Source organism: Danaus plexippus, chromosome 30 (genome assembly GCF_018135715.1).
Source record: "Danaus plexippus chromosome 30, MEX_DaPlex, whole genome shotgun sequence".
NCBI lineage: Eukaryota > Metazoa > Arthropoda > Insecta > Lepidoptera > Nymphalidae > Danaus > Danaus plexippus.
In genome coordinates, this window is record NC_083557.1 from 3,117,304 (window position 1) to 3,141,902 (window position 24,599).

Genomic DNA, 24,599 nt, shown 5'->3' on the forward strand with positions numbered 1-24,599 from the left:
TTACTGCATTTTATTTGACATGACAACTTACGTATGAACTGTCATTCCTGTCAGTTTTAATTCGTCAGCTAAAGTCTAAACAACAGATAAAAAATTATATCGCTATTAATACAGTTTAAAATATATTCTTTACCTAGTTGATAAATATTCTCATAACTTTAAAATTTTCATTGTTATTTGATCTATAGTTTTAATATACATTCACATTAAATTATCTTTTTATCTTTAAAATTATTCAAAATTATTTAGACGACGAGTGTTGATTTTTCAATAACTTTGTTTAGTTTATAAAGTACTAACTGTTGCCCACGGCTCCGCCCGAGTGTTGGTTGCTTTTCGCATAACCATATATATATCAAACTTAAAATAATTACATACAAAAAAGAGATGATGACAAATGATAGACAACCACAACTAACAAACATCAATGTACATTCGAACGGAGAATCTTAACACCGCGATCTAGGTTGTTATTTGTTATTTTTGTTACCTCGCATAAGTTTTAATATTAAGATTAAACTATATTAGAACATATTTTTTAGTAAGTAATATAACTAGTTAACTAATATATGATATATAACTAATCAATATTAAGTTGTTGTGTTTAAAAGTTTTGAAGCAGTGCCTGAAGTAAATTTTCAATTGACCATAACTTCTTTTTCCCTTAACCGATTTTGACGAAACAAAGTTTTAACAATGCTCCTAATTATATCTAATCCAACTGTAAAAACCGCGTTCAAATCCGTTGAGTAGTTTTGAAGTTATAACGTACCAGACAGACAGACAGACAAAAATTCCAAAAATTGTTTTTTAGTTTCAATTACCCTACTTTAATTGCCTCCTATCAGTTTTTTGGAAAAATATTTAATGTACAGACATTCGATTTTTACTGTCTTATTATATTAGTGATTTAGCTTTCATAATGTTGCCATTAATGATTAAAAATTTGACCTATTTTACATTTAGCATATGTAATTTATACTTCGACGAGGCAATATAAGCTCTTAAATTGTTTTAAGAAATAATATCAATACTCAAGCCCATAGTATAACTTTCAAATTTGGTTACGTAGAGAGAGGAGCTTGGATGGTAGAGGTGAGCGTTTAAGGTTCGTTATATATGTAGCCTGTAGGGGCCCCTTAAACCTACACCTGGGTCGAAAGTCGCAGGCATTGTTGAAGCTCCTCTCCCTGCAACGATGGACCCGGCACCCGCACGGTGAATCCATGGAATGATGAGAATTTTCCTCTCATAGTTCCGATTAGTAAAACATGTATATTTCTAAGAAGTCAAAAGTAGTGAGAATTTAACTGAAATTAATAAGTTCTAAATGAAAATATTTAATGATAAATATGTGATGGTAAAAATATAACGTCATTCTCCTTTAAAAAATAAATAATTTTTATTCTGTTTAAATAAACGCCTTCATTCCATTCGACAAACTCCTCCGTGTTTCCTCCACACAGTACTCAAGGTTATAATTCGTCAAACAAATAAAAACGTTCGCATGGGCGAAATATTCCACGATTCCGGTAAGAATGAAGCGAAGGCATTAAAAAATAATAATAACAGAAACAAATTAAATAACTCATACGTATTGCTACATTTATTGTATTTATTTATTTGGATTTTTTAATATATTACTACATAGATCGTATATAAAAAAGATCATTCTTGACAACAACAGTTATAAATCTAGAATAACAACAGCTGTTCAGTCTGTCAATTTTTTTTTAACACAAAATTCTTGTCAAAATCATACGTAAATCTACCAAAAAATATTTAAATACTAATATAAAATTTCAATATTAAATGTAACGGTAAGCGATTAAAATTAATTTTAAAGTAAGTTTAACTTTAAATATGTGTTGAAATCGTATCTCACAATATTTATATCAATAAATTTTAATTATGTTATTGCTCAAACATTTTAAAAGGCGTTAATGACCTATTCTCAATATTTTTATATTGTTTTAAAACACACTGCAAACAATAAATTTTATAATCAATATATTATAAATATATTTTTATAATTGCAATTACACATTCTTGTATATTGCGTTTATTATTTATCAGGCGTTTCATAATGAAAAATAGAAGACGAGGCGTATGTCATCTAAACGATGAGTCATCCAACAGCGATTCTCAAAACGATTCCAGTCGTTATTTAAATAACTCTGACACCACATCAGATGCTGCAACTTCTGTATCCAAAGCCTCATTGACAACTTCAATTTCAAGGTTATTAAAACAAATAATATGAGAGCCGGAAGAATTTTACTTAATTCTAATTTAACTGAATTCTACTTCTCTAGGTAAAATCTTTATAATATCTTAGAATTATTTCTTCTGCAAACGTTATTTTAAAATTAAGTCTTTGTTATTCGTATATTATATTAAAATTTACATTGTTGTTCTAAAGTTACAACAAACGTTAAAAACACAGAACCTCTTAATTGCTTACGTTATAACGTATTATAACACGTAGAAGTATATTAGTAATTGTTTTTTTAATAGATTCAGATCTGACTTCGACGATTTAAAATGCAAAATACGTATATTCGGGGAATCCCTGAACCTTTGTCACTGTATCGCCAACGACTTTCAAAAACGTATGTCCTTCATGGAGAAAAGGTTACAGAATTTAGAAGAGAGGCAGAAGCTGGCGGTAAATATATGATGGTTATTAAAGAGGATTAAAAAAATCACTTGTTATAAGAATACAATATCCTTTATAATGGCTTCCAAAGAGAAAGTTTTGAGATTGACTATGGCTCTCCAAAATATTTTCTCGTCTCTATCGCATGTTTTAATGTAATGAACATTTTACTCGAACTCCATTCGAGTCCGAAATATAAATCACGTTCTCATAGAAACAAAATGATAATCATTTATTTAGGTACCAAAAATATTAATAATTAAGACATTTTACAGTACCTAAATGTGATGCACTAAAAATTTACTATATCTTAATAGAAATGTCTAATAAAATTATCTTCATCTCAAGCATTTTTCTCTTTTTCTTTGGAAGATTTATCGGATTTTTTTCTTAAAATTCAAAAATTTATTTACATATGTTATGATAGTACAAGCTCGAGATATGACTGTAGTAAATACAAGCTCATCCTGGGGCAGTTCCGTGTCAGACACTCCAGGTCGATAGGATTACATGACAATAAAGCATAATACAAACAGTCAAGGCTTCTTTATCCGAATCAATTTAAGAGATAAAATTTAAATTTATATAGTATTTTAAGTTAAGTATGAGTTATATTTTCGTAGGACTATACTTGGTCTTGTATGGCTTGACTTAAGATTGAGGAAAACAGTTCCAAACAGAGCAACACTCGGTTTCTTAGTAAATAAACATTTTTATACTCTCTTCTTGGTCCTATGTCCCCTAGATGGGGCAGAGGGCGTCCACAGTACGTCGCTATCTCGTTCGGTCTTGAGCTTCGCCTTTCATGTCGCTCCAAGTCCTGCCGATGTTTTTGACCTCTGCAATGATCGTCCGCCGCCAGGTCTGCTTAGGGCGGCCAAGTTTTCGCTTTCCTTCAGGGGTCCAGTCAAGGGCTTGTCTCGGTATGTGTTCCGGATCCCTTCGGAGCGCGTGTCCGATCCACTTCCACTTGCGACGTTTGATTTGCAGGTCAATCGGTGTCTCACCGCAGCGTTCCCACAGATTAACGTTGGAGATTTTCTCGGGCCAGTAAATACCGAGAATACGGCGAAGACACCAATTGACGAAGACCTGAAGCCGATGCGAGATGTCCTTAATAACCTTCCACGTCTCACATCCGTATAACAGCACGGATTTGACGTTGGATCGGAATATTTTGAGTTTAACTCTCCTGGTCAGTTTGCGCGACTGCCTTTCAGGACGGAGTTGCGCGAAGGCTGCTCTTGATTTGGTGATTCTCGAAGCGACGTCCTCTTCGGTACCTCCACTCTGCGACACTATGCTTCCTAGGTAGGTGTAGTTGTGGACTATTATTCATGCCAAATGTCTTCGTAGTTTGATCGATCCGGTTTTGTACTGTATTGGTTTCGCTAATCTTTTTGGATTTAGGTAGCGGTCACACGTCTGCGCGGTTGCAGCAGTTCCTTGGAGGGCCGAAGGGGACGTGGGTAACTCGGACTTGCTAGGGCTCTGCGTTAGAAAGGTGTTCCGCCACTAACACTGCAGATAGTTTCTTGGCATTTTGTAGGTAATACTGTCCTCACCAACAGTGACTCCCACCAAGAGTATACCCTGCCTTCTCCCCCCCCCCTATTTTTACAATGAAAATATTAATCCACTGGTGTCTTCTGTTGTTTTATTTTAAGGGCATAAAACGGTAAATAATCTCCAATAGATAGCTTTGATAATTCGACTTATAAACACATATGCATGTTCAAGAACTCAGAAGTGATGCGAATCCCTCTCTTTTTATCATATTAACGAGGTTTAAGTCACAAAAACAGCCCAGCCCAGAAATAGATAAGATATTATACAATATTATTCTAAGAGTAACATTTCTTCTTGTTTTAGGTCCGTGAAAGCAATTATTCGGCTATAATCCAGAAGTATCAGCGCCTGTCCCACAAGACGAAACAAGAAGCCAAGGTTACTTGTACAAAATACTGCATAGTTACCTTCAGAGCGATTAGTTTGTATATTAACTTACATACGGTCAGTTACAATGTTTGTTTGTCAAGTAAGGATAAGTAATATCAAACAACTTTCACCTAACGCTTAAGTTTTCAAGATACAATTTTTTTTTGTTTAAATATTATGAGGGTTGGTGTTGCCACGTGTTTGATTTGGAAGGACGCTTAGGAAATAGGTTTTATGGCGATCAAAGTAAAAAACAGATTATGTTCAAATCTAAAGTTTACAAAGGCCCGGATTTAGTTTTACGGCATTCGTATAAGCACTATAATTTATATTTTTTAATTTATCAGCTGTTTGTTAAATAGGTGGTGACATATAAGACCTATTTCGTCGGAAACCTAATTCATTTCATTTTCAATACCTTTTAATACTACGATAAGTTTTTTTTCTCAAAGTTGCCAATCTCATACCACCATGAGAGCTACCGTCTATTGATATACGAAGTTAACAAATTAAATGTCAAGAACAAAATCCTTTTATCTAACTAAATATATAATATAGTTGACACTTGTGTGCGTCAACTATCAAAACACATACAAACAAACCTTTAATATACAATAATAGAATTATCAAATTGTTTATTCATCTTTATTTTTAATGTCCAAACTAAGTCAATTAAGACAATGTAAATAAATGACAAAGTAATTACTGAGATATGGAAAAAACCTCAGCGCCGTTTGGAAATTCTACATCAGCGACAAAGAACCGGTTACATAGAACCTTCCAGGATAAAAAGTTGAAAATTAAATTCGCTGTAAGGGTTTCTTATCTTATTTTGGAATTATCTCAAAGTATTAGAAATAAAAATTAACTTCATTATTGTTTACATTATAAATATGTATCTTATATATTTTTTATCTGTAGGATTCCTTTGTAACAGTAATTCCGTGTATTCGATTTAATACGTCGTACAATTGGTTAAGTTGAAATAAAACACAATTCGTCATTTATTATTTAAGATTTTATCACCGTTGAATATTGACTCCACAAACATTTCTTAGTTATGAATTTCACTGATAAAGAGTTTGTATCAATATAAGTGTTATCTATAGCCTCAATGAAATATTTCAAGTAACGATAAACATTACAAAACAATTATACTTATTGCAAAACAATATAATAATCATTTTATATCACAAAAAATCATATTGTAACTAAGGTAATATAATTACATGCTATTGCTTTGTTGATATAAAAAAAAATATCAGACCATTTAATCCGACAAAATTAAATTGTTGAAACACATGTGCATTACTTCGCGAATTATTGATATTATATTTGGTCGTGTTATAGTGACGTAGCGACACGTCGAACAACGGGGGTTGCATTTCTTCGATATTCGGCTCACATCGTTCGTATTCGTGTCTTCCATCTCTCTCGCACTCGTGGTGATACCAATATACCATTCTATTGAATTTCCAGCCCGCTCGTTGAATCAGTTGATATTTTTAACTTGACGTGTGCGGACGTAATAGTTGTATTACTAAGACGGTGAATTTCAATTGAATTAAAAAAATATATTTATACAGCATCGCTCATATTGAAGAGTTTGTTTGACAATGGCTAAGGTAATTTGTATATTCAGTCATGACATGTTGTAGATGATTTAGTTAATTAGAAATCTTAAACATCGCACCACTGTGACGTAGTCGAAGATAATTTGCAGTAATTTTTTCGTAATTTATGTAATTTCAGAAATTACAGCTTATTGTTTGAACTAAATTGATTTTATCTTAGATTCAGTCTTTTTCATTTATATTGAATAATAGATTTGAATAAAATTTTTATATAATATCGTAAAAAAAAATGTATTATAGAAATTTATCACCTTATTTCATGGTATACGATATGTATGACGGTAAAAACATGTTATTAAGACCAGGTTCTATTAATATCAAAAAATTAATTTAGTAAACAAATCTATATTTATGTCCTCTGTTCATAGCTTTCGCAGTGTTAAAACCGTCCATATGAGCACTTTAAGACTTAGTTAAATATTTGTAAATGTCTCGCCATATAATTCTTTTATTAAAAGCGTTATAATAAGTATAACACGTTTTTTATTAATTCAGATGATATCATAATTTCGTGACGGCAACACTGCCGTACGTCAAATCGATACGTGAAAAAATCTGTCAGTGTTGTGAAAAATATTTGTTTCGGTAAAAACTGATGTCTTTCTATATTAAAAGTATATTAGTAAATGCAAGAAACTGTTATAGAAGATTTGTTGATACAAATAGAAGTAATATGCGGGTATGTTACAATCGTTTAATTAAATTTTACTTTATAAAATGATACGCAAGTTGAAACTAAATGATTTATAAGAAAAATGTCTCTAACCTTGTATTTTTCGTTAAGTCAATTTTAATTTGAATTACAATAATAATCTGAGTGCTTAGGGTCAACTAAGTAAACAATATTTACTGTGAAATGATAATTACGTTATTAACGAGGAAGTTGTTATGTATGTTGGACGTCATGATAGTATTTTGTAGGACTAATGATTTAATTAAACAATATATAGGTCATTATTATGATAATTTTAACTTCTATCACCGATATCCATATTATGTAACTCACAAATTTGAATGTTAATTTTCTACACAACAATTATTAAATTTTTAAAACTATGTTAACTTTTATACGTTAACTAGCTGGATAAATAAAATATTAAAGGAATAGACATAGTCAAACATGTTAAATAGTTAAATCATTGGGTAATCTAGTAATTACTTACGACGTTTTGTACTCGAACATCAGATCTGGAATATGTCACAATATATAACAGCAGGTCTTAATTAAACGGACAAACAAAAATGTTATTTTGATCAGCGGCAACACTGTGCTGATAGAAGCAATTAATTCCAATAAAAATCTGTGATAGTTGCAATTTAAAATTCAATCTTAATAAACCTTTGCAATTATTGCAATACACATAATGACTTTCAATTCATATTCTAGCAAATTTTCCAGACGATATCATTATATTTGGCTTGTATACAGCACTATGATCTTATCATTATCTTTGAGGTGTGTCTATACAGAGAGTACCTGTATCTGATAATGTTCAAGTACTGCTAAGTTGTGATGGCTTTATTCGTAGTACAATGATAAGTGTTTATCAGATACGTTATATTTTTGTTGTAATCACTGAATAAAGAATTATATATATATATATATATATATATTTTAAGAATTTACATAGTCAGTACAAGGTTATATAAAGCTAGCTTTAAGATATACCCAGGGTAAATGATTCGCTAGCCTTCTAATGTTACATTTCTTAGAAAATATGATTAAATCCTCATATAAGTTGTATCGACGTTTATGACCTAGATCATGCCAAGTGAGATAAAAACTTGTAGTTCTAGTGCACTTGATGTAACATTATTGCTATATTTATATATATATATATGTGTGTATGTATGTATGTTTGTATGTTAACACATATATCTGAAACTCTGGATCAAATTTATGAAATTTTTTGATGATTATTTTTTCTTCTTATTATTTTTAATTTACTCGAATGTGTCTTGAATTAATCTTTTAATATATTGTGTGGGTTTTCATTAACTATTCCCAATAATATAAAATATATAACAATAGCTGGATATGTATTGTGATATTTTTTTTTTATTCCGGTTATAATTTAAAGAGTCATTTAATAAATTAATTCTTTATTTTGCTAATGATTTGAGATTTATTTCTATGTATCATTAATGTTTTATCAGGAACAAGCTTACATACATACATGTAGAAACATAACCCCCTTTTTTTTTAGTTTGGCGGGTAAGAAAGAAGTCGATCATTTAATATTTGTCTTTCTATATAAGGATCAATGTTAATGGACTGGGATTTGAAGGATCGATATCCAATGTAGGGATTTGGATGTATTTATAGTTTTTAAATTTTCTCAAATTGCCAACCGTATTGTTATTCCATGTTCCATTATGTGGTACCCTAAACAGGTTCAGTAATAATCATCTTTTAATTCTATTAAGCAAATAACTTAAAAATACGAGAGTAAGATTGTTCGATGTTCTTCCCTTATTGTGTCATTACGTCATGTATTTTCGCAAGTATCTTTTTATAACACTAACGCTGCCCCGCGTTGTCTACCGTTCAGACATCAGAATTGTATTTGGAGTTACCGATAATGTGTGCTCAAAACGATAGATTTTCCAAGCGATCTCTAGCGACATCTATCATCAGTGTGACAGCAACATATACTACATACAACTATAACGATGTGTTGCCTCGGGTGTTAAGCAGAGTTTTTAAAAATATAGCATATATGCTATGCATATATATATTATTAATTTTTCATTGAAATCCGTTTAGTAGTTTTTGAGTTTGTGTGTAACAAACGATTTATTTTTTTGTCAATAAATGCGGTCTTGTTTCCCTTGTCGATCAATCCATGCATGCTAATGTTTATATTTTTATAGTTCAATGTCTAACGATTTTGTAGACACAGTAAGATGAAATAGTCCAGCCGTTGTCAGGGTAATTTATTATCTCAAACGCGTGTATAATTTTAGTTATCATTATAGATCTATAACTAATCATTTAAAATTTTAATCCTTGGCACGCATCACAAATTTCCATTCCACAGCAATCGGTCTTATCGTTGAGATAACAATAAGCCTAGAATATAATGTAATAATTCAATTAATCCGAGATAAACTCGTACCTCACCTCGAATCTTAACAATAACAATCGATGTGCGAAGCAAAAATTAAAAATGTGGACTTTAGACAAAACGTAAAAATTCTCAGAAGCCAATGCAAAATTTAGAATATTTTTGGAATAAAACTAATATTTTTTTACTACTACTAAAACTACATACCCTCGACGTTTCGGTTACTTTGTAGCGACCGTGATCACGAAGACGAGATGCAAATGTCTATCACTTGGTCATGTTATTTGTCATTTCATTGATGGTCATGAAATTTTCCATCCTCGCTTCAACGTCAGTCCATTTCTTTGTTTTTCATTAACAATTCTAAAGAAAGCTATTCCAAGGGTTACACGCAATCAGCCCAATAATACTTTATGATACACTTATCGTGTCCGTATCTTGTCTCCGAGTCATTTAATCATGAATCTTTAACCTTCTAATTTAAACGATTCCAGACTTATTAATCAGTCAATACCTTTACATGATAAGAGCGACGTGTGCCACGCTTCTCTGAGAATAAGAAATTATTTATTTTTTTAGATTAAACCACTTATAAAGTTTCAATAATATATCAATATGATTTTTTTTTAAATTAATATTTTTGATACTTTTCTAGTGAGATATTATTTAGTTTGACTTCAATCAAAATTTGTTTACTCTCTAAGTTCACGACGTAAACATCGTTTCGGAAATCCTTGTTTTTGGTCTTAATTAAATGAATTTTATATTGACAATAACAAACGTAAAAAATAATATTTATATGAGGAACATGTCTAGGGTACATTGTAGTTAATAAATAAATAATTTGTTTATCATTTTAGTGCGTTAAGTTTTATAGGTTAAAATATTATTTAATGACACCGACACGACCTTAGACTGGCGGTAGACGAGTTATCTTCACAGAGTATAAACCTCTTAATACCGGATTTGTTGTATTCTGTGCAATTGTAAATAAATCTATTGTTTCCTAGAAGCGGTAAAATAATGACTCATAGATAAAATTGTTTTTGTCATAAAATTGTTATATTGGTGGTGTCTAGGCTTTATTGGAAGGAATTTTTCTGTAATTGTCAACTATACAATGCTATATTAACGATAAAGACAATCTTATCTCAATTGGCAACAGAATAACTTTTATGGGCCCAAAAAATAGCCTACAAAAAAGATGAATTGTTTTGTAGTCAGATAAAAGGATTACGTTTTACAAGTTTCGGAATCCCAAGGCATTCTTTGGACTTTTGGTATCTAATCACAAACGGATCACGCTGGATTAGGACCTGCAAGTGGTAAATTAATAATAAAAAAATGTATTTGATTAGACATTCAAGAACATCTTTAATATTGGGACATGACGATGAAAATTTGCTTCTTAATGGACACTATAAATTGGGAGAGAATTAAATTGTAAATATTTCCCCAGAAATTACAAATGTGCGGCACTGAAGAGGAAATGAGGGAGGTCGCTGGCAGAATTTGCAGGAATTATCTCCATGGAGCCTGGAAGACAGTCGATCCATCGGAGCTGGACTTCAAGAGAATCAGGTATGTACAGCATGCAGGGGCGTGCATGGAGATTTGGGGTAGGGCTAGCAGAATGTGTTTGAAAAATAAAACACAAATCCTCATCATAATAACTCCTCCTCTAAAATATTGATAATGTTCGCTCATAAAGTTACAGCAGTCCGTTCAGAACTAACATCTATATATTTTATGAGTCTATCAACTAGGTACCTCTGAGCCGCGAAATTGCGATTACGATCTGTTTATCACCGCTTTATTTAAGTTATTTATATCGGAATATCCAGTGAAGATGCAAACATTCTTAATATTATTATTTGAAAACAACAAAAAAAAACGTATTTGTGTGTACACAACTTGATGTCAGATAACAACTATCATAATACTTTTTATTTAAATCTAAACTGGTCCCACACCTTCCCTTTGTAATTATTTTAAACTAATCATCAAACAACATTAAAGATGTACTCGTAATTAATTTCGTTAAACACACATCACTACAGAGCTATAATTTTCCATTATTAGTTAATAAATTAAGTAATTAGCTAATTAAATCTTATTCACTTGCGAGTAGAAGGGCAATAATAATAAAAAGGCGAAAAAATATTTGAACGGTACACCGACAAATTAAATAGTCCCATTTCATTTGACAATCTATTGAGTTTCTGAGACGTTTTAAACGAGTAGGGTTAAGGAAACGGTGCCTCTGGAATACTAACACATGCATAGTTTTTGCACACACACATGCAAATATTTCCCGCATACGACAAAAGATTTGTAGATCGTCCTTGAGATGATTAGTATGGAATATATGCACCGAGTAGCTGTGCTTACGGCCGCTTTGGCTGGGAGGCGGCACTGGCCGCCAGCAAATCGAAATTGTTAGTTTTAAGTTGACAGATGGCACTTTTAAACAATTTTACCAAATCAAGATGTCGTAGTGTATGATTAACAGTATGTAAATAAGAATTAAACAATATAGGTTTAGTTGTGATATGGGCAGGGTATGTGCTTATATACATATATGGTGTGCACGCCGCTGACAGCATGAGAGAGTGGCGGGAATGATGGAAAATATACTTGATTGCGAAATGGAAATATATTTTAAAAGCAATTAAATGATATCGTAATATCGTCTACGTGAAGTGTGACAAAATGCTATGTCTGTTAATATTGTAGTCAAGTGCTGAGTACATTGCGAACCAGGAATACTAAATGTACCCATACTTCGACAAAAACATCGTCATGCAGAGGTCTTTTTGTTTTTTCTGATACATTGGCATATCCAAGCAGGTAGTTGGGAAGCACTAATAACCTTGAGTAGCGTCATTCAGAAAAAAACTGCCACTTTTCACCATATAAAAGATAGCAAAAAATCTATTGTCGCAAGCCTGGAAAAAATGCCATAACAAAGATACATTTTTTGGTTGAAATCCTTAAAAAAATATCCAAATTTACGACAAGCGAGTGGAGCATAAAAAGTTTCATTACTGTCCATTGTAAAGAATAATCGTTTGCTATAAAAAACTTTGAAAGAGTCGCACAAAATTGTCCTTGATTTGAAACGTAAGTTGTGTGTTTGGGTGACTTTATAATTCAGCTTTTTCCTGTTTTTATTAAAAATACAGGTGTAATTTTATAGCCTTGTTATTCAAAACATCGAATTATTATTGTTTGATACAAAAATAGCAACTATCAAGCAAAGGCCTCTTCTCACATGGAGAAGGTTAGAGCATTAATCACCACGCTCGCTCAAGACGGGTTGGCGATTTCAATCTTATAATTTGAAATTATAAGACCAGGTTTCCTCCTGATGTTTTCCTTCACCGTCCGTCAGTGGTGTCTAAATACTCTTAGAAAGTACATATGACACGGAAAAGATCACATCGGTACTTGCCAGGTTTCGAGCCCTCACGTATGAGGGGCGGGTCTTTAACCTCCAGGCCACCACGACTCAACTATATACACTTTATATAAAATTATAGAGTGTATAATATATATATTACTATATTGATTTTTTTTAACATAAAAAAAGGACTTGATATAACACGTCCAATCCTTGTACTTGATAAGAAAGGGTAAGTAGAAGATTAATAATCATAGGAAACAATATACATAATGGGTCTATTCTATTAATCCTCATTTACATTACGTGAAGTAAATAACAATAACTCTGAGTTATATACAAATAAAAACTTATCCGTGTATTTAAAATTTTCATCGATAAGAGGAAAACTTGATGGAAATAGCGTTACTTTAAAATAACAATAGATTTATTTATCGTCAGGTAATTACCGGTTTTTTGTATGCATTTTATAGTATTTTTTTCTCGCACTAGTGATTTTTTTTTCTTAAATTTCGTCGTTGTATAATTTTTCGTGACAATATAGACAATTAATTATTTTGATTATTAAGTTTATATAAACTATAAATACTTTTCACGCATTAATTCCAGTGCTAGGATATAGGAACGTTAATTCTCACACGTAATTTATAAGAATGATGAGTTTTATCAAAATCGGTTCTGTATTTGTATATTGGCATTTTCTCGTTAATTATAATATTATGACATAACAATGAACATATCTTATTCAAGTACATTTTATTGTCTTTCCAAAAATTTCACATTTGTATATAATATATATATATATTAAAATAAAGTGGTACTAAAAAAAATCACGCCTTATCAATATGTTTACAACCTTGACACAAAACTTGTTCCAACTGCGTGAAAAATCAATAATTTTAAAACGCAGTAGCATAACATGGTTGTTTTGTTTTGACATAGCGCAGTATGTATCATGAGATATATATATATTGAAATTACTTAATTACCTATAGTGTAACGTGTTTCCGCGGAGCTGTTTGTTTTTAAACAGTTGTTCACACGGACGATGTGCGCGTGACGGTATTTCAATAATTTTCGCTGTTTAGTATGATTTTTTTTTTTTGTTTTCTTGGTATAACGTGCATGTGGATTTAATTGAAAAATTAAATGACGTTTATCGCGAAGTGAATATTATATTGATATATAGATTGCTTAAAAACTTATTATATTTTTTTTCCGATAGTTGTAACACGCCAGTGTAAACAGTTCTTTCAATGAAGTATTATTAAAATAGTACGAACAATTAAATTTACACAAATTATTATAAAGACAAAAAGAGGAAAATCTCTACCGGCCCAAAACAAGTGATTGACTACATCTAAACGTAAAAAATCTCAAATCTCATTATTAATATTAAAGCATGTTAAAATAACTTATTTAATAAAGCTACAGTGAATTTTAAACAATAAAAGATACCATCCTAGCTGGTGGATTGAAAGATAATGTATAGATCCTATCTCTGTGGGAAGATCGCCTTACTTGAATACTAAAATTATAAGAAAAAATAGTTTACAAATAACTACCAAGTCTAACTAAATAACTACCAATATTACGAATGTAGTCTTGGTCAAAATGGACAAAAACTCTTCTTATTTTCATTATTCCTCATAAAAATCCTTAACTGTACAATTTTTTTTTATAATGGTAAATATTATATGTGTGTAGTGGAGGCCTATCGAATTTCCTATACTACGTGGCGCTCCCAGACACAAGCAAGATACGGTACACCCGTGAGAGTTCCTTGGAAGCTGATGAAGCCAGGCTTCAGAGGCGACAAATCATGAGCTCCCATTCATTCTCCATGGATGAACCGAAAAAGGTGAGACAAATACCACATTAAATGGGCCATTGAACGAGTATGCCCAAATATTTTTTTTTTTTTGGGCTAGTGAAATTTAGCAAAGAAGGTCGTTAATTTAGCGTTTTTTCTGTTTAACTCAAGGTACTGCTGCGTATATACGGCCAGGTTCATGGAGAAAGAGCAATGGACGCTATAGTCACCGAGTCAGTTATATTCACTCTATTATCTGAAAGAAGACTCGGTCCGAAGTTGCACGGAGTGTTCTCTGGAGGAAGAATCGAACAGTACGTGCCGGTGAGTCGAAGCTACAAGACAAGTCACACGGATTTTACTCGTTTTACCATACGTTATCTCTTTTTATCTTGATTAGAAAAAAATATAATGACAGCTTTACAATAGAATGATCTAGAATGAAGAACAAGAAATTTTTATATATAACTCTAGTAATGTAACAAGAGTTTTTGCTTAAAATGCACTACATTTTTTAATACTTTGACATCTGAATGATAATTGTGGCATCGATGGAACATAACAAATCTTGGTCAACGTAATGTTTGGGAAACTTTAACACACATATAGCCAAATAAAGGGAAGAATAGCCATTACAAGAGAGAATTTTCGTTAATTCGTTAAATAAAACTAATGTTATCGTATTTACGACACGATTTTTAATTACATCTCTACGTTCCGGTTACTGTACAGCAACCGTGATCAAGGTTCTATTTAGAAGAATACTCGCGATAATCTTTTAAAGTCTTTTAATAGTCCATTAATACCCACAGGCGAGGTCGCTTCTCACCAAAGAGCTCTCAGAACCCTCGCTCTCTATGAAGATAGCTGAGAAGATGGCGGCCATACACTCCATGGACGTGCCGCTGTCCAAGGAACCGAACTGGCTTTGGAAGACCATATACAAGTGGAGCAAGATAGTTAAAGAAGAGAGGCTAGATAACACAGTTGTTGGAAAGGTAAGGGACGGATATAAGACTAGTTTTTGCCCGCGACTTGCTTTGCATCTTCGTAATTTGACTCCGAGAGATATAAATGTGTCCTATTACAATATATATGTTAATGAATCGTCAGCGCCATCTGTCGTCTGTGTCACAGTACTATATTACATGTTCGTGTAAACTGCAAGGAGTAATAGATAGTATATATATAGCCTGTGTCTTATTCTGATATTTAAACTATATCCGCGTGAAGTTTCATGAAAATCCGTTTAGTACTTTTTATTTGCAACGCAACAAACGTCCTCAGACAGATGTGTATTTAAAATAGTAGGAAAAACATTATTTTAAACAAGATAATTGTTTTTATAATATTAAGTATATCCTTTTTGATATCGATCCCAACAAATACATGAATTTTTCTTGTAGAACGATCAGGAACAGAGTATCATCAAGCATCTGCGTACGATAGACTTCGATAAGGAAATTGAATGGTTGAAAAAATTCCTGGCCACGGTCGAGTCGCCCGTGGTGTTCTGCCACAACGACATGCAAGAAGGTAACGTTATATATATACATATATATTTAGGACACTAACAAAATTATTAAAAAATATAGTTGTCTTGTGAAGCCAGTACTTTTAAATAGCAAATCAAAGCCCAACTAGAACAGACTAATTGTTATCTTAAGCTCAAAACACCTTAAATGAGTTAAATTCAATTTAAAAACACACATCTCGTCGACATATACTTTCCCGCGTAAAAGTGACAAAGCAGATGTCATTGCTTAACGTCACTTCGGCTGCGTTCGGAAAATTAAAGGTTCCGTTCAAATTAAATGCGTGTTATATATAATATAATATTAATTCCAGGCAACATCCTAATGTTGGAGGATGACACTCCGAACGAGGAAGAATCCACGGCCTACGTCGGCTCGTACGAGGACAAGAAGGACATCCACTACGACGACGAGGACTCCATCATAAGCCAGATATCGGACAGCGGGGAACCCAAGCTGGTGCTCATAGACTTTGAGTACTGCGCCTACAATTACAGGGGCTTCGACATTGCGAACCACTTCCAGGAGTGGTGCTACGACTACACCAACCCCGAGACGCCCTTCTACCACGAGAACCACGACAACGCGGCCACGCTGGAGCAAAAGGTTGGACACACATATAGCTCACCGCACACACATCATCGCTTGTTAACACAATGGCTTCTATCAGTACGTGTGTATACCGATGAGATTTTTTGTTAATTTTTTTGGTTCAATCTAATACATTTATGCCAAAAAATTTCCCGTCTATACGTCGCTTTTAATATTATTATTTTTTTTGAACCAAAACCTGTTCGTGTTTCCATACTATACAAATCTTTCGCGGGCCAAAAGTTTTACTGGTTCATATCTCTCATGACTAAAGTTATATCGGAATGTGCTCAGACACTATGTGGCGACAAAAATATAAACTTTTGGTTCCTGAAAGAGTTTATGGAAATCTTGTAATGAATAAAAGATATGTCTCCGTTAGAACAGGACGCGGAGCCGTAAAATACGAAGCTTTTGTTTGTGTGCTTATTTTTAGTTCCTGACAAAGGGTCAATAGTTCAATACCGGGGCAGGCGGCAAGTGAAGTCACCGGACGAACACAGTATTATTGTAAATTTTAGACCAATTATAGTTAAAAATAGGTATATATTAAATAATGTGGTATATATATATGTTATATACTAAGCGGAATCGTAATTCGACGGCCCTCTAACCGATTACGACGAATATAAATGGCGGTTGTGTGTTTATAATTGCTATTGTCATTAAATACTCAAGAATAACCCGAGACAAGTCCGATTACGATTCCACTAAATTAATATACCATTAAAATTAATATTTTATTAGCCAACGAGGTGCGGCCTATTGTGCAGACAAGGCCGCACTTGTGCTTTAAATTAATTTGATCAATCCACAAACATGCAAAGCTAATCATTTAAATAATATCATTATTACTTATTAAGTGCTCGGGAAATTTGCCTTGGATAGTAGTATATATAAAAATTTCTCATATATACAGAATATTAAAAGAAATATTTTCTGTTACATTGAGACATTGTGTGGGATTTGTTGTTTAAAGAGTTTTTATTTTATAAACAAAACATACCTTACATATCATTTGATAATTATTTTTTTCACAAATCTTACAAAATCAAATCACAAAAGCATTTATAATGACTAATATGTAATGTCAGCGCTGGTTACACAAAAATGTGGTAATAACGAATTGATTGTGAATTTTCAGGAGATTTTTATCAAGGAGTACCTGAAGCATTATCACTCAGGGGAGGACAGGTCACCTTCTATAGATGATGTGAATCAGCTGCTAGCGGAGGTGGAGGCCTTCGCGTTGGCCAGCGACCTGTTCTGGTCTCTATGGTCCATTGTCAATGCATCCAAGAGCCAAATACCCTTCGGTTATTGGGTAAGCGGATAAGATATTCCTATTATTGATTATAAACATCTAAATGGCATAGATATTTAAAATATATAATCTAAAATCGTAATTAGTATATATATTTGTATTTATAGGAATACGGGCTATCAAGAGTGGAGTCTTACTTGCGTCTCAAACAGGAAGTCATCAAGAAAGCCAACTACGGTCTACCGTTGAAAAGAAAAATATGTGAAGTTGATATATGAGTCGAGTTGAAACAGTGAAGGGTACTCTGAGAGACGGACATACAGTGAAAATTATTATGACTTTGTATATAGGAGTGGTGATTTACTGAGAATAAATTAAAGGCTGCTAGAAGGAAAGACCCGTTGTGGACTCGGATATACACGAGGATGTTATCTTAGCAGTATTAACGCACAACCGAATGACATTCCTATCTGTATTTCATAGATGACTTATGCTTTTAAAAAATTTAACATAGAAATTTATACGTAATAATATATGGAAGAGATAATTAAAAATTCACATATATCAGTCGGCACCAATGATTAAATGAACGTGCCTTGGCTGTTAGTATAGTTTTGACGGTGTGAAAACTTCCGAAATAATAGATTCGGTAGTTCATTATGTTTATAGATACTTAATGCTAAGTACTTATAATAAAAATAACAATCTCAATCTCATACGTTTCCTGAACAGTTTTTGTAAATAATATTACCAAAGACTCGGGCTGCATGTATATAGATACTCTCACATATACGATATATTTAAGCGAAACATTAAAAAATCCTTTTGTAAATAATAATTTATGTACAAATTTATATTGTGGTTTTTTTTTGTGATACCGTTCTTATTTAGTGATGACATTAAACGATAATTACCTTAGTGATGTTTCAATTGACCCCCACACTAAAATTCGATAGTTACGAAAACTATTTACCTCAGTTTATATTCTGTTAAAGGTTTTTAGTTTTCTTCACACTATTATATATATCTCAAATGTAGTTTTTGAATGTCAAATTATGTTTGGCGCTTATTTCATCGATGACATTCAAGATGGCTGAAGCCAGTGTTTACAGTTTATAAAACTTAAAGTAGGATAACTTTTATTATTGATTACGCGAATATTTAAATTGCGTATTTATGACGATTCAATAATTTTATCCCGCTGTATATTGTACAAAACCTAAACATTATAAGAACAAACTATAACAATGTCAGTCGTCACGCGTTCACCTTTCCACGTCCACTGACAGATTATTATTCAATGTTCGAGAGGAATATAAAAACAATCTATGTAAGGTCGTTTCATTTTATAATCTTTATTTTGAAGTGACTGTTGCTAAAGATATTTCAGTTGTAACTAGTTAAATGCCATGTCAGTGGTTACTTGTAATTTTATTATCACTTCCAATTTATATGAACAATTATTTAAAGGAGTTTTTGTGTTTAAAAAAAAGTAAATATATACATTTAGATAGGATGCAATTGTTTTATTGTACAATATCTCATGCTGGGTACATTGTTAGGAGACACCTGCTTATAACCTTCATGTATCTCTCCCACGCGCTCTTAAGATCAGCCTCCCTGGAAAGATGCATACATTAATTAATACATAACTCGGTAATTGGTTTTTATTTATATGTATGTATATAATGACCTGAGCACATCCATCTGAAGCGCGCATTGCTCGTAGGCGCAAAGAAATTGGGCTAAATCTGTCTTTGGCCAGCCTCCGAGACGCAAAGGTTCTATGCAACTGAGAATACAACAGAAATCAACACATATATATTTATATATATATATTAATCTTCGGCTGTTTATAATAATAACTAAATATAAATTGGTTTCTTTGATTCAAATAATAAGCTCACCGTTCCAATAAATCAACGAACAGTGATCTGAGTTCCCTTCCTCTGTGTAAGTTACAGGCGAGTCCGACCAGAGCGCGCGAGTAGAGCCTTAGACACAAACAATATGAGTGATTTGTAAAGCTAACAAGAAACTTGAAAAGAAACAAAAAAAACATTTGTTTTTATTTTATCATCGACAACGAATGAAGGAAATGAAAAGAGATAATAGTAAAGGATGCCAAGCATGACCTGGCTGTCGTGAGATTGTGTGTTGAGAATTTATAAGACAAAAATATTCTAATGTACTATATTACATCAAACGACTTACCTGAAGTTTAGCTCCAGCTCTTGATATGACTTCTCAAGCAACTTGGGCTTCAACCGCATGCATATTAAACTGAATATAGATGAAGGCCAGACATTAACGATACCTTTGAAATACAGTCAGATATACACATGACGACACCTCACACATCACGACACCTCACACATCACGACACCCCACACATCACGACACCCCACACATCACGACACCTCACACATCACGACACCCCACACATCACGACACCCCACACATCACGACACCTCACACATCACGACACCCCACACATCACGACACCTCACACATCACGACACCCCACACATCACGACACCTCACACATCACGACACCCCACACATCACGACACCCCACACATCACGACACCCCACACATCACGACACCTCACACATCACGACATCTCACACATCACGACACCTCACACATCACGACACCCCACACATCACGACACCCCACACATCACGACACCCCACACATCACGACACCCCACACATCACGACACCCCACACATCACGACACCCCACACATCACGACACCTCACACATCACGACACCCCACACATCACGACACCGCACACATCACGACACCCCACACATCACGACACCCCACACATCACGACATCTCACACATCACGACACCTCACACATCACGACATCTCACACATCACGACACCTCACACATCACGACACCTCACACATCACGACACCTCACACATCACGACATCTCACACATCACGACACCCCACACATCACGACACCCCACACATCACGACACCTCACACATCACGACATCTCACACATCACGACACCTCACACATCACGACATCTCACACATCATGACACCTCACACATCACGACACCCCACACATCACGACACCCCACACATCACGACACCCCACACATCACGACACCCCACACATCACGACACCCCACACATCACGACACCCCACACATCACGACACCCCACACATCACGACACCCCACACATCACGACACCCCACACATCACGACACCTCACACATCACGACACCTCACACATCACGACACCCCACACATCACGACACCCCACACATCACGACACCCCACACATCACGACACCCCACACATCACGACACCCCACACATCACGACACCTCACACATCACGACACCTCACACATCACGACACCTCACACATCACGACACCCCACACATCACGACACCACACACATCACGACACCTCACACATCACGACACCCCACACATCACGACACCCCACACATCACGACACCTCACACATCACGACACCTCACACATCACGACACCTCACACATCACGACACCCCACACATCACGACACCCCACACATCACGACACCCCACACATCACGACACCCCACACATCACGACACCTCACACATCACGACACCTCACACATCACGACACCTCACACATCACGACACCCCACACATCACGACACCCACACATCACGACACCCCACACATCACGACACCCCACACATCACGACACCCCACACATCACGACACCCCACACATCACGACACCTCACACATCACGACACCCCACACATCACGACACCCCACACATCACGACACCTCAACCCACTGTTTGTGCTCCTTCTCCTTGTCCAGCAGTATCCTCAGCTCACGAAGCTCTAACAGGAACTCTCGGTCCATCTCAGTGTCGTAGTACTCTGGACCTGTACAGCTGTAGGTCCAGCTCGACATGATGGCCTGAGCGGGAGATTTAATCCATATCATAGTTGAACACAAATTCCATTCCATGCTATGAACAGTCGCGGTCAGCTCGTCGCATACTCACCTGAGCGCAGTGATAGAAGTCGTTGAACGACAAGTACTGCAGCTTGCGCTTAGTCGTCTCAAACCTCATGCACGCTATGAACACTACGGCGCCATATTTCCTATTCAAAATTATTAATTTTAACATTCAAATTAAGACTGAACCATAGACCTTTAGCATACAACATGGAAGCAAATAATCAATTTGAAGTCGGTAAACCCTCACTTAGCAAGCGGCTCTGATATAAGGAAAGTTGTTCGTATGTTCGTCACCACGTTCCCCGGCATCTCCTCAACAGCTTGGAACACACGACGGACGTTGTCGAACTGACGGCGACAGCACCGTAACGGAGCACTCGAGCGTTCAGCTACCTAACGTTAGGTTTAACAGTTTACGTCACCCAATTCAGACTAAGGGTATCAAATATATCGACTTAAAACAGACAATCAAACGGTTTGTATTAACATATTTTATGGTAAATTCCTTTTTTTCTCAAATAAAACTGAAAATCATGAAATATACCTATCCAGAAGTATTGTCACGCCAATAAAACCTTCAAAAATTTTATTTGCATATATATACGACAAGAAAAAACACACTGTACATTATGTATAATAAATAGTTATATTTATATATAGTTACGTATATACATACCTCATCCAAATCTTTTCTGTGTCGCGAAGACAGCTTCCTTCCGAGGAGTTCCCGTATAACCGTGTCATCAAGGTCATAGTATCTGAAGATGTCACCGTTCCTTTACTAATGTACTCCTAATAAATCCTATCGGGATTACAAAGTTGAAAGTTATGAGGACTCCTAGACAGTTTCCGATGGAACTTTCCCGTGATGTAGTTTAGATATTAGATAAGATATATGTTGTAACCTATTCAAAAATCCCATGTACTCCACTTTTGAATGAAAACAAATAATTTCAGTTATATAGTATAGTACAGTGCCACTGACAATAGATGGCGCTGTCAGTTACATAACAGACTTACATTACTTAAGTTTATATTATTTTGTATCCAAATACAATTCTTAGGGCCTTATGACAAAGTCGAAGGTATAGTATAGGTTAGTTACTCACTAACAATGGGTTCGTTGTAAATTTGTATGCGGTAGAAGTAGGAGCGAGAGGTATAACAGACAAATCTCTCTACAAACTGCTAAAGGACTTGGGCCTGTCCAGAACTAATATCAATTCATTCTTAAAACATACATCTTCTCAAATTTGGTTAGATAGAGAGAGGAGCTTGGATGGTGGAGGTAAGCAATTAACTCGCGTTAGATAGAGGCCCTAAATCTACACCTGGATCCCAAGTTCCAGGCACTGTTGAAGCTCCTCTGCCTGCAACACGATTAACCCGGCACCAGCACGGTGAATCCATGGAATGATGAGAAGTTTTGTCTTATTAGTTATACACTTACTTCTCAATTAGCATATGTTTGGTTTGTTCATCAATCTGAAAGGTCATTTGTTCTGATAGCTTTGAAGGCACCGTCAGGAGTCGTTCCAGAAGAGCAAAGGTCCTGTAAATAAAATACATATAAAGTCAAACACTAAGATAATATTTTTTAAAGTATATAAGAACTTATTGGAGTTTAATAACAAGCTGAATGGTTGTGGGTACAATAGTAAAATCAATAAAAAAATTAATATACAACATACAATAGACAATTCATCCAAACAACAGGTTGTGAACCCGACACCTCTGGGGTGTTGTATTCCAGCTGAAGTACTCATTAAACTATCGTGTCTATAATTATTTTACAGTCACAATTAGGTTTTTACAAAAATAATTTTAAATGTTTTTAATTTAGACAATAGAATAGAGATAAAGGACAGTATGTATTTTAAACTGATATAATATTATATGTATGATATTTAAAATGGGTTAGTAATAATTTAACATTCACAGAGGTCTACATGATGTTATAATCATGTTTAGTTGGCCAAGAACAAAAGCTTAACTGGGCTGAAGTAAGCACTATTGGTGTCACAATATGTAAGAAAGATTCATATAATATTTAATATGTATGTATGTATGTTACCTATAATGGTCCAACACATCGCTAGCAATAAGCTCGACTGTAGCTCCCGTCTGTTTCGCTACAGATCTCTGATGTAAAGTTGAAACCGCTTCACTTGCTGATAAAAAATAATATCTTGTAAATTCTGACTTAAAACAATTTTGTTTAACATTATAGGAATCGAAAACTTATTCCCTTATCTTCATTTTATATTTTTTTATGGTGAAAGAATATGGATAATTGTTTTCTCTTTCTATGTCAAGAGATTAAAAATTTCGTATCATTTTATATACAAATTGTTATTTATTATCTTAAATAATCACATAAATCATTCTAAGAATGTGATAACCTACAAGAACATCCTTCAATCCACAGTTGGTATATCTCTGGATCTATCAATGTGTAATTACTAACAAATACATCTACTTCTGTGTACATTTTTATTTACTTTATCCAGTTTTAGTAAACACTATAACATTTTCTAATTTACATAAGCTAAGTAATTTTGACAACGAGTATAATGTTGCCAATCAAATTTATTAATCTGAAGTAATGTCTAGAAATTGGAATCTATTTTATTGATTTTTTTTAATGAGTATGCACACACGTTCTCATAGAAAAAATATATTATTCTAATAAGAAAGA

The 24,599-nt window shown here is 34.1% G+C and overlaps 3 protein-coding genes across 7 annotated transcripts; 2 read left to right on the forward strand and 1 right to left on the reverse strand.

The window, feature by feature from the left end:
* The first annotated feature begins 1,739 nt into the window (after window positions 1-1,739).
* LOC116776704 (uncharacterized) lies at window positions 1,740-4,959 on the forward strand. Its single transcript, XM_061525503.1, has 5 exons — window positions 1,740-1,820; window positions 2,077-2,241; window positions 2,518-2,668; window positions 4,532-4,606; window positions 4,945-4,959. The coding sequence occupies exons 2-5, from the start codon at window positions 2,087-2,089 to the stop codon at window positions 4,957-4,959; spliced, it is 396 nt and encodes a 131-aa protein (XP_061381487.1). The 5' UTR covers window positions 1,740-1,820; window positions 2,077-2,086.
* Window positions 4,960-6,091: 1,132 nt separating this feature from the next.
* On the forward strand, window positions 6,092-18,823 carry LOC116776700 (choline/ethanolamine kinase). 5 transcript variants are annotated; one of them, XM_061525474.1, is made up of 9 exons: window positions 6,092-6,222; window positions 10,759-10,880; window positions 14,410-14,563; window positions 14,687-14,839; window positions 15,328-15,513; window positions 15,922-16,051; window positions 16,364-16,656; window positions 17,786-17,965; window positions 18,073-18,823. In XM_061525474.1, exons 1-9 carry the CDS (start codon window positions 6,214-6,216, stop codon window positions 18,181-18,183), a joined length of 1,338 nt encoding a protein of 445 aa, XP_061381458.1. In that variant the 5' UTR covers window positions 6,092-6,213; the 3' UTR covers window positions 18,184-18,823. The 5 variants fall into 5 exon arrangements, 3 of the variants coding, with proteins under 3 accessions (XP_061381458.1, XP_061381459.1, XP_032525849.2); XR_009753302.1 differs by lacking the exons at window positions 6,092-6,222; window positions 18,073-18,823 and adding exons at window positions 6,759-6,910; window positions 17,078-17,151 and having other exon boundaries at window positions 17,786-17,928; XR_009753301.1 differs by lacking the exons at window positions 6,092-6,222; window positions 18,073-18,823 and adding exons at window positions 6,759-6,910; window positions 17,078-17,183 and having other exon boundaries at window positions 17,786-17,924.
* A 583-nt stretch (window positions 18,824-19,406) lies between these two features.
* Window positions 19,407-24,475, reverse strand: LOC116776702 (acidic fibroblast growth factor intracellular-binding protein). Its single transcript, XM_032669959.2, has 11 exons — window positions 24,308-24,475; window positions 23,976-24,072; window positions 23,352-23,453; window positions 22,578-22,659; window positions 22,149-22,294; window positions 21,945-22,044; window positions 21,729-21,856; window positions 20,120-20,188; window positions 19,813-19,899; window positions 19,599-19,697; window positions 19,407-19,525 (listed from the first exon to the last, which is right to left on the reverse strand). The coding sequence occupies exons 1-11, from the start codon at window positions 24,390-24,392 to the stop codon at window positions 19,447-19,449; spliced, it is 1,074 nt and encodes a 357-aa protein (XP_032525850.1). The 5' UTR covers window positions 24,393-24,475; the 3' UTR covers window positions 19,407-19,446.
* Window positions 24,476-24,599: the final 124 nt, after the last annotated feature.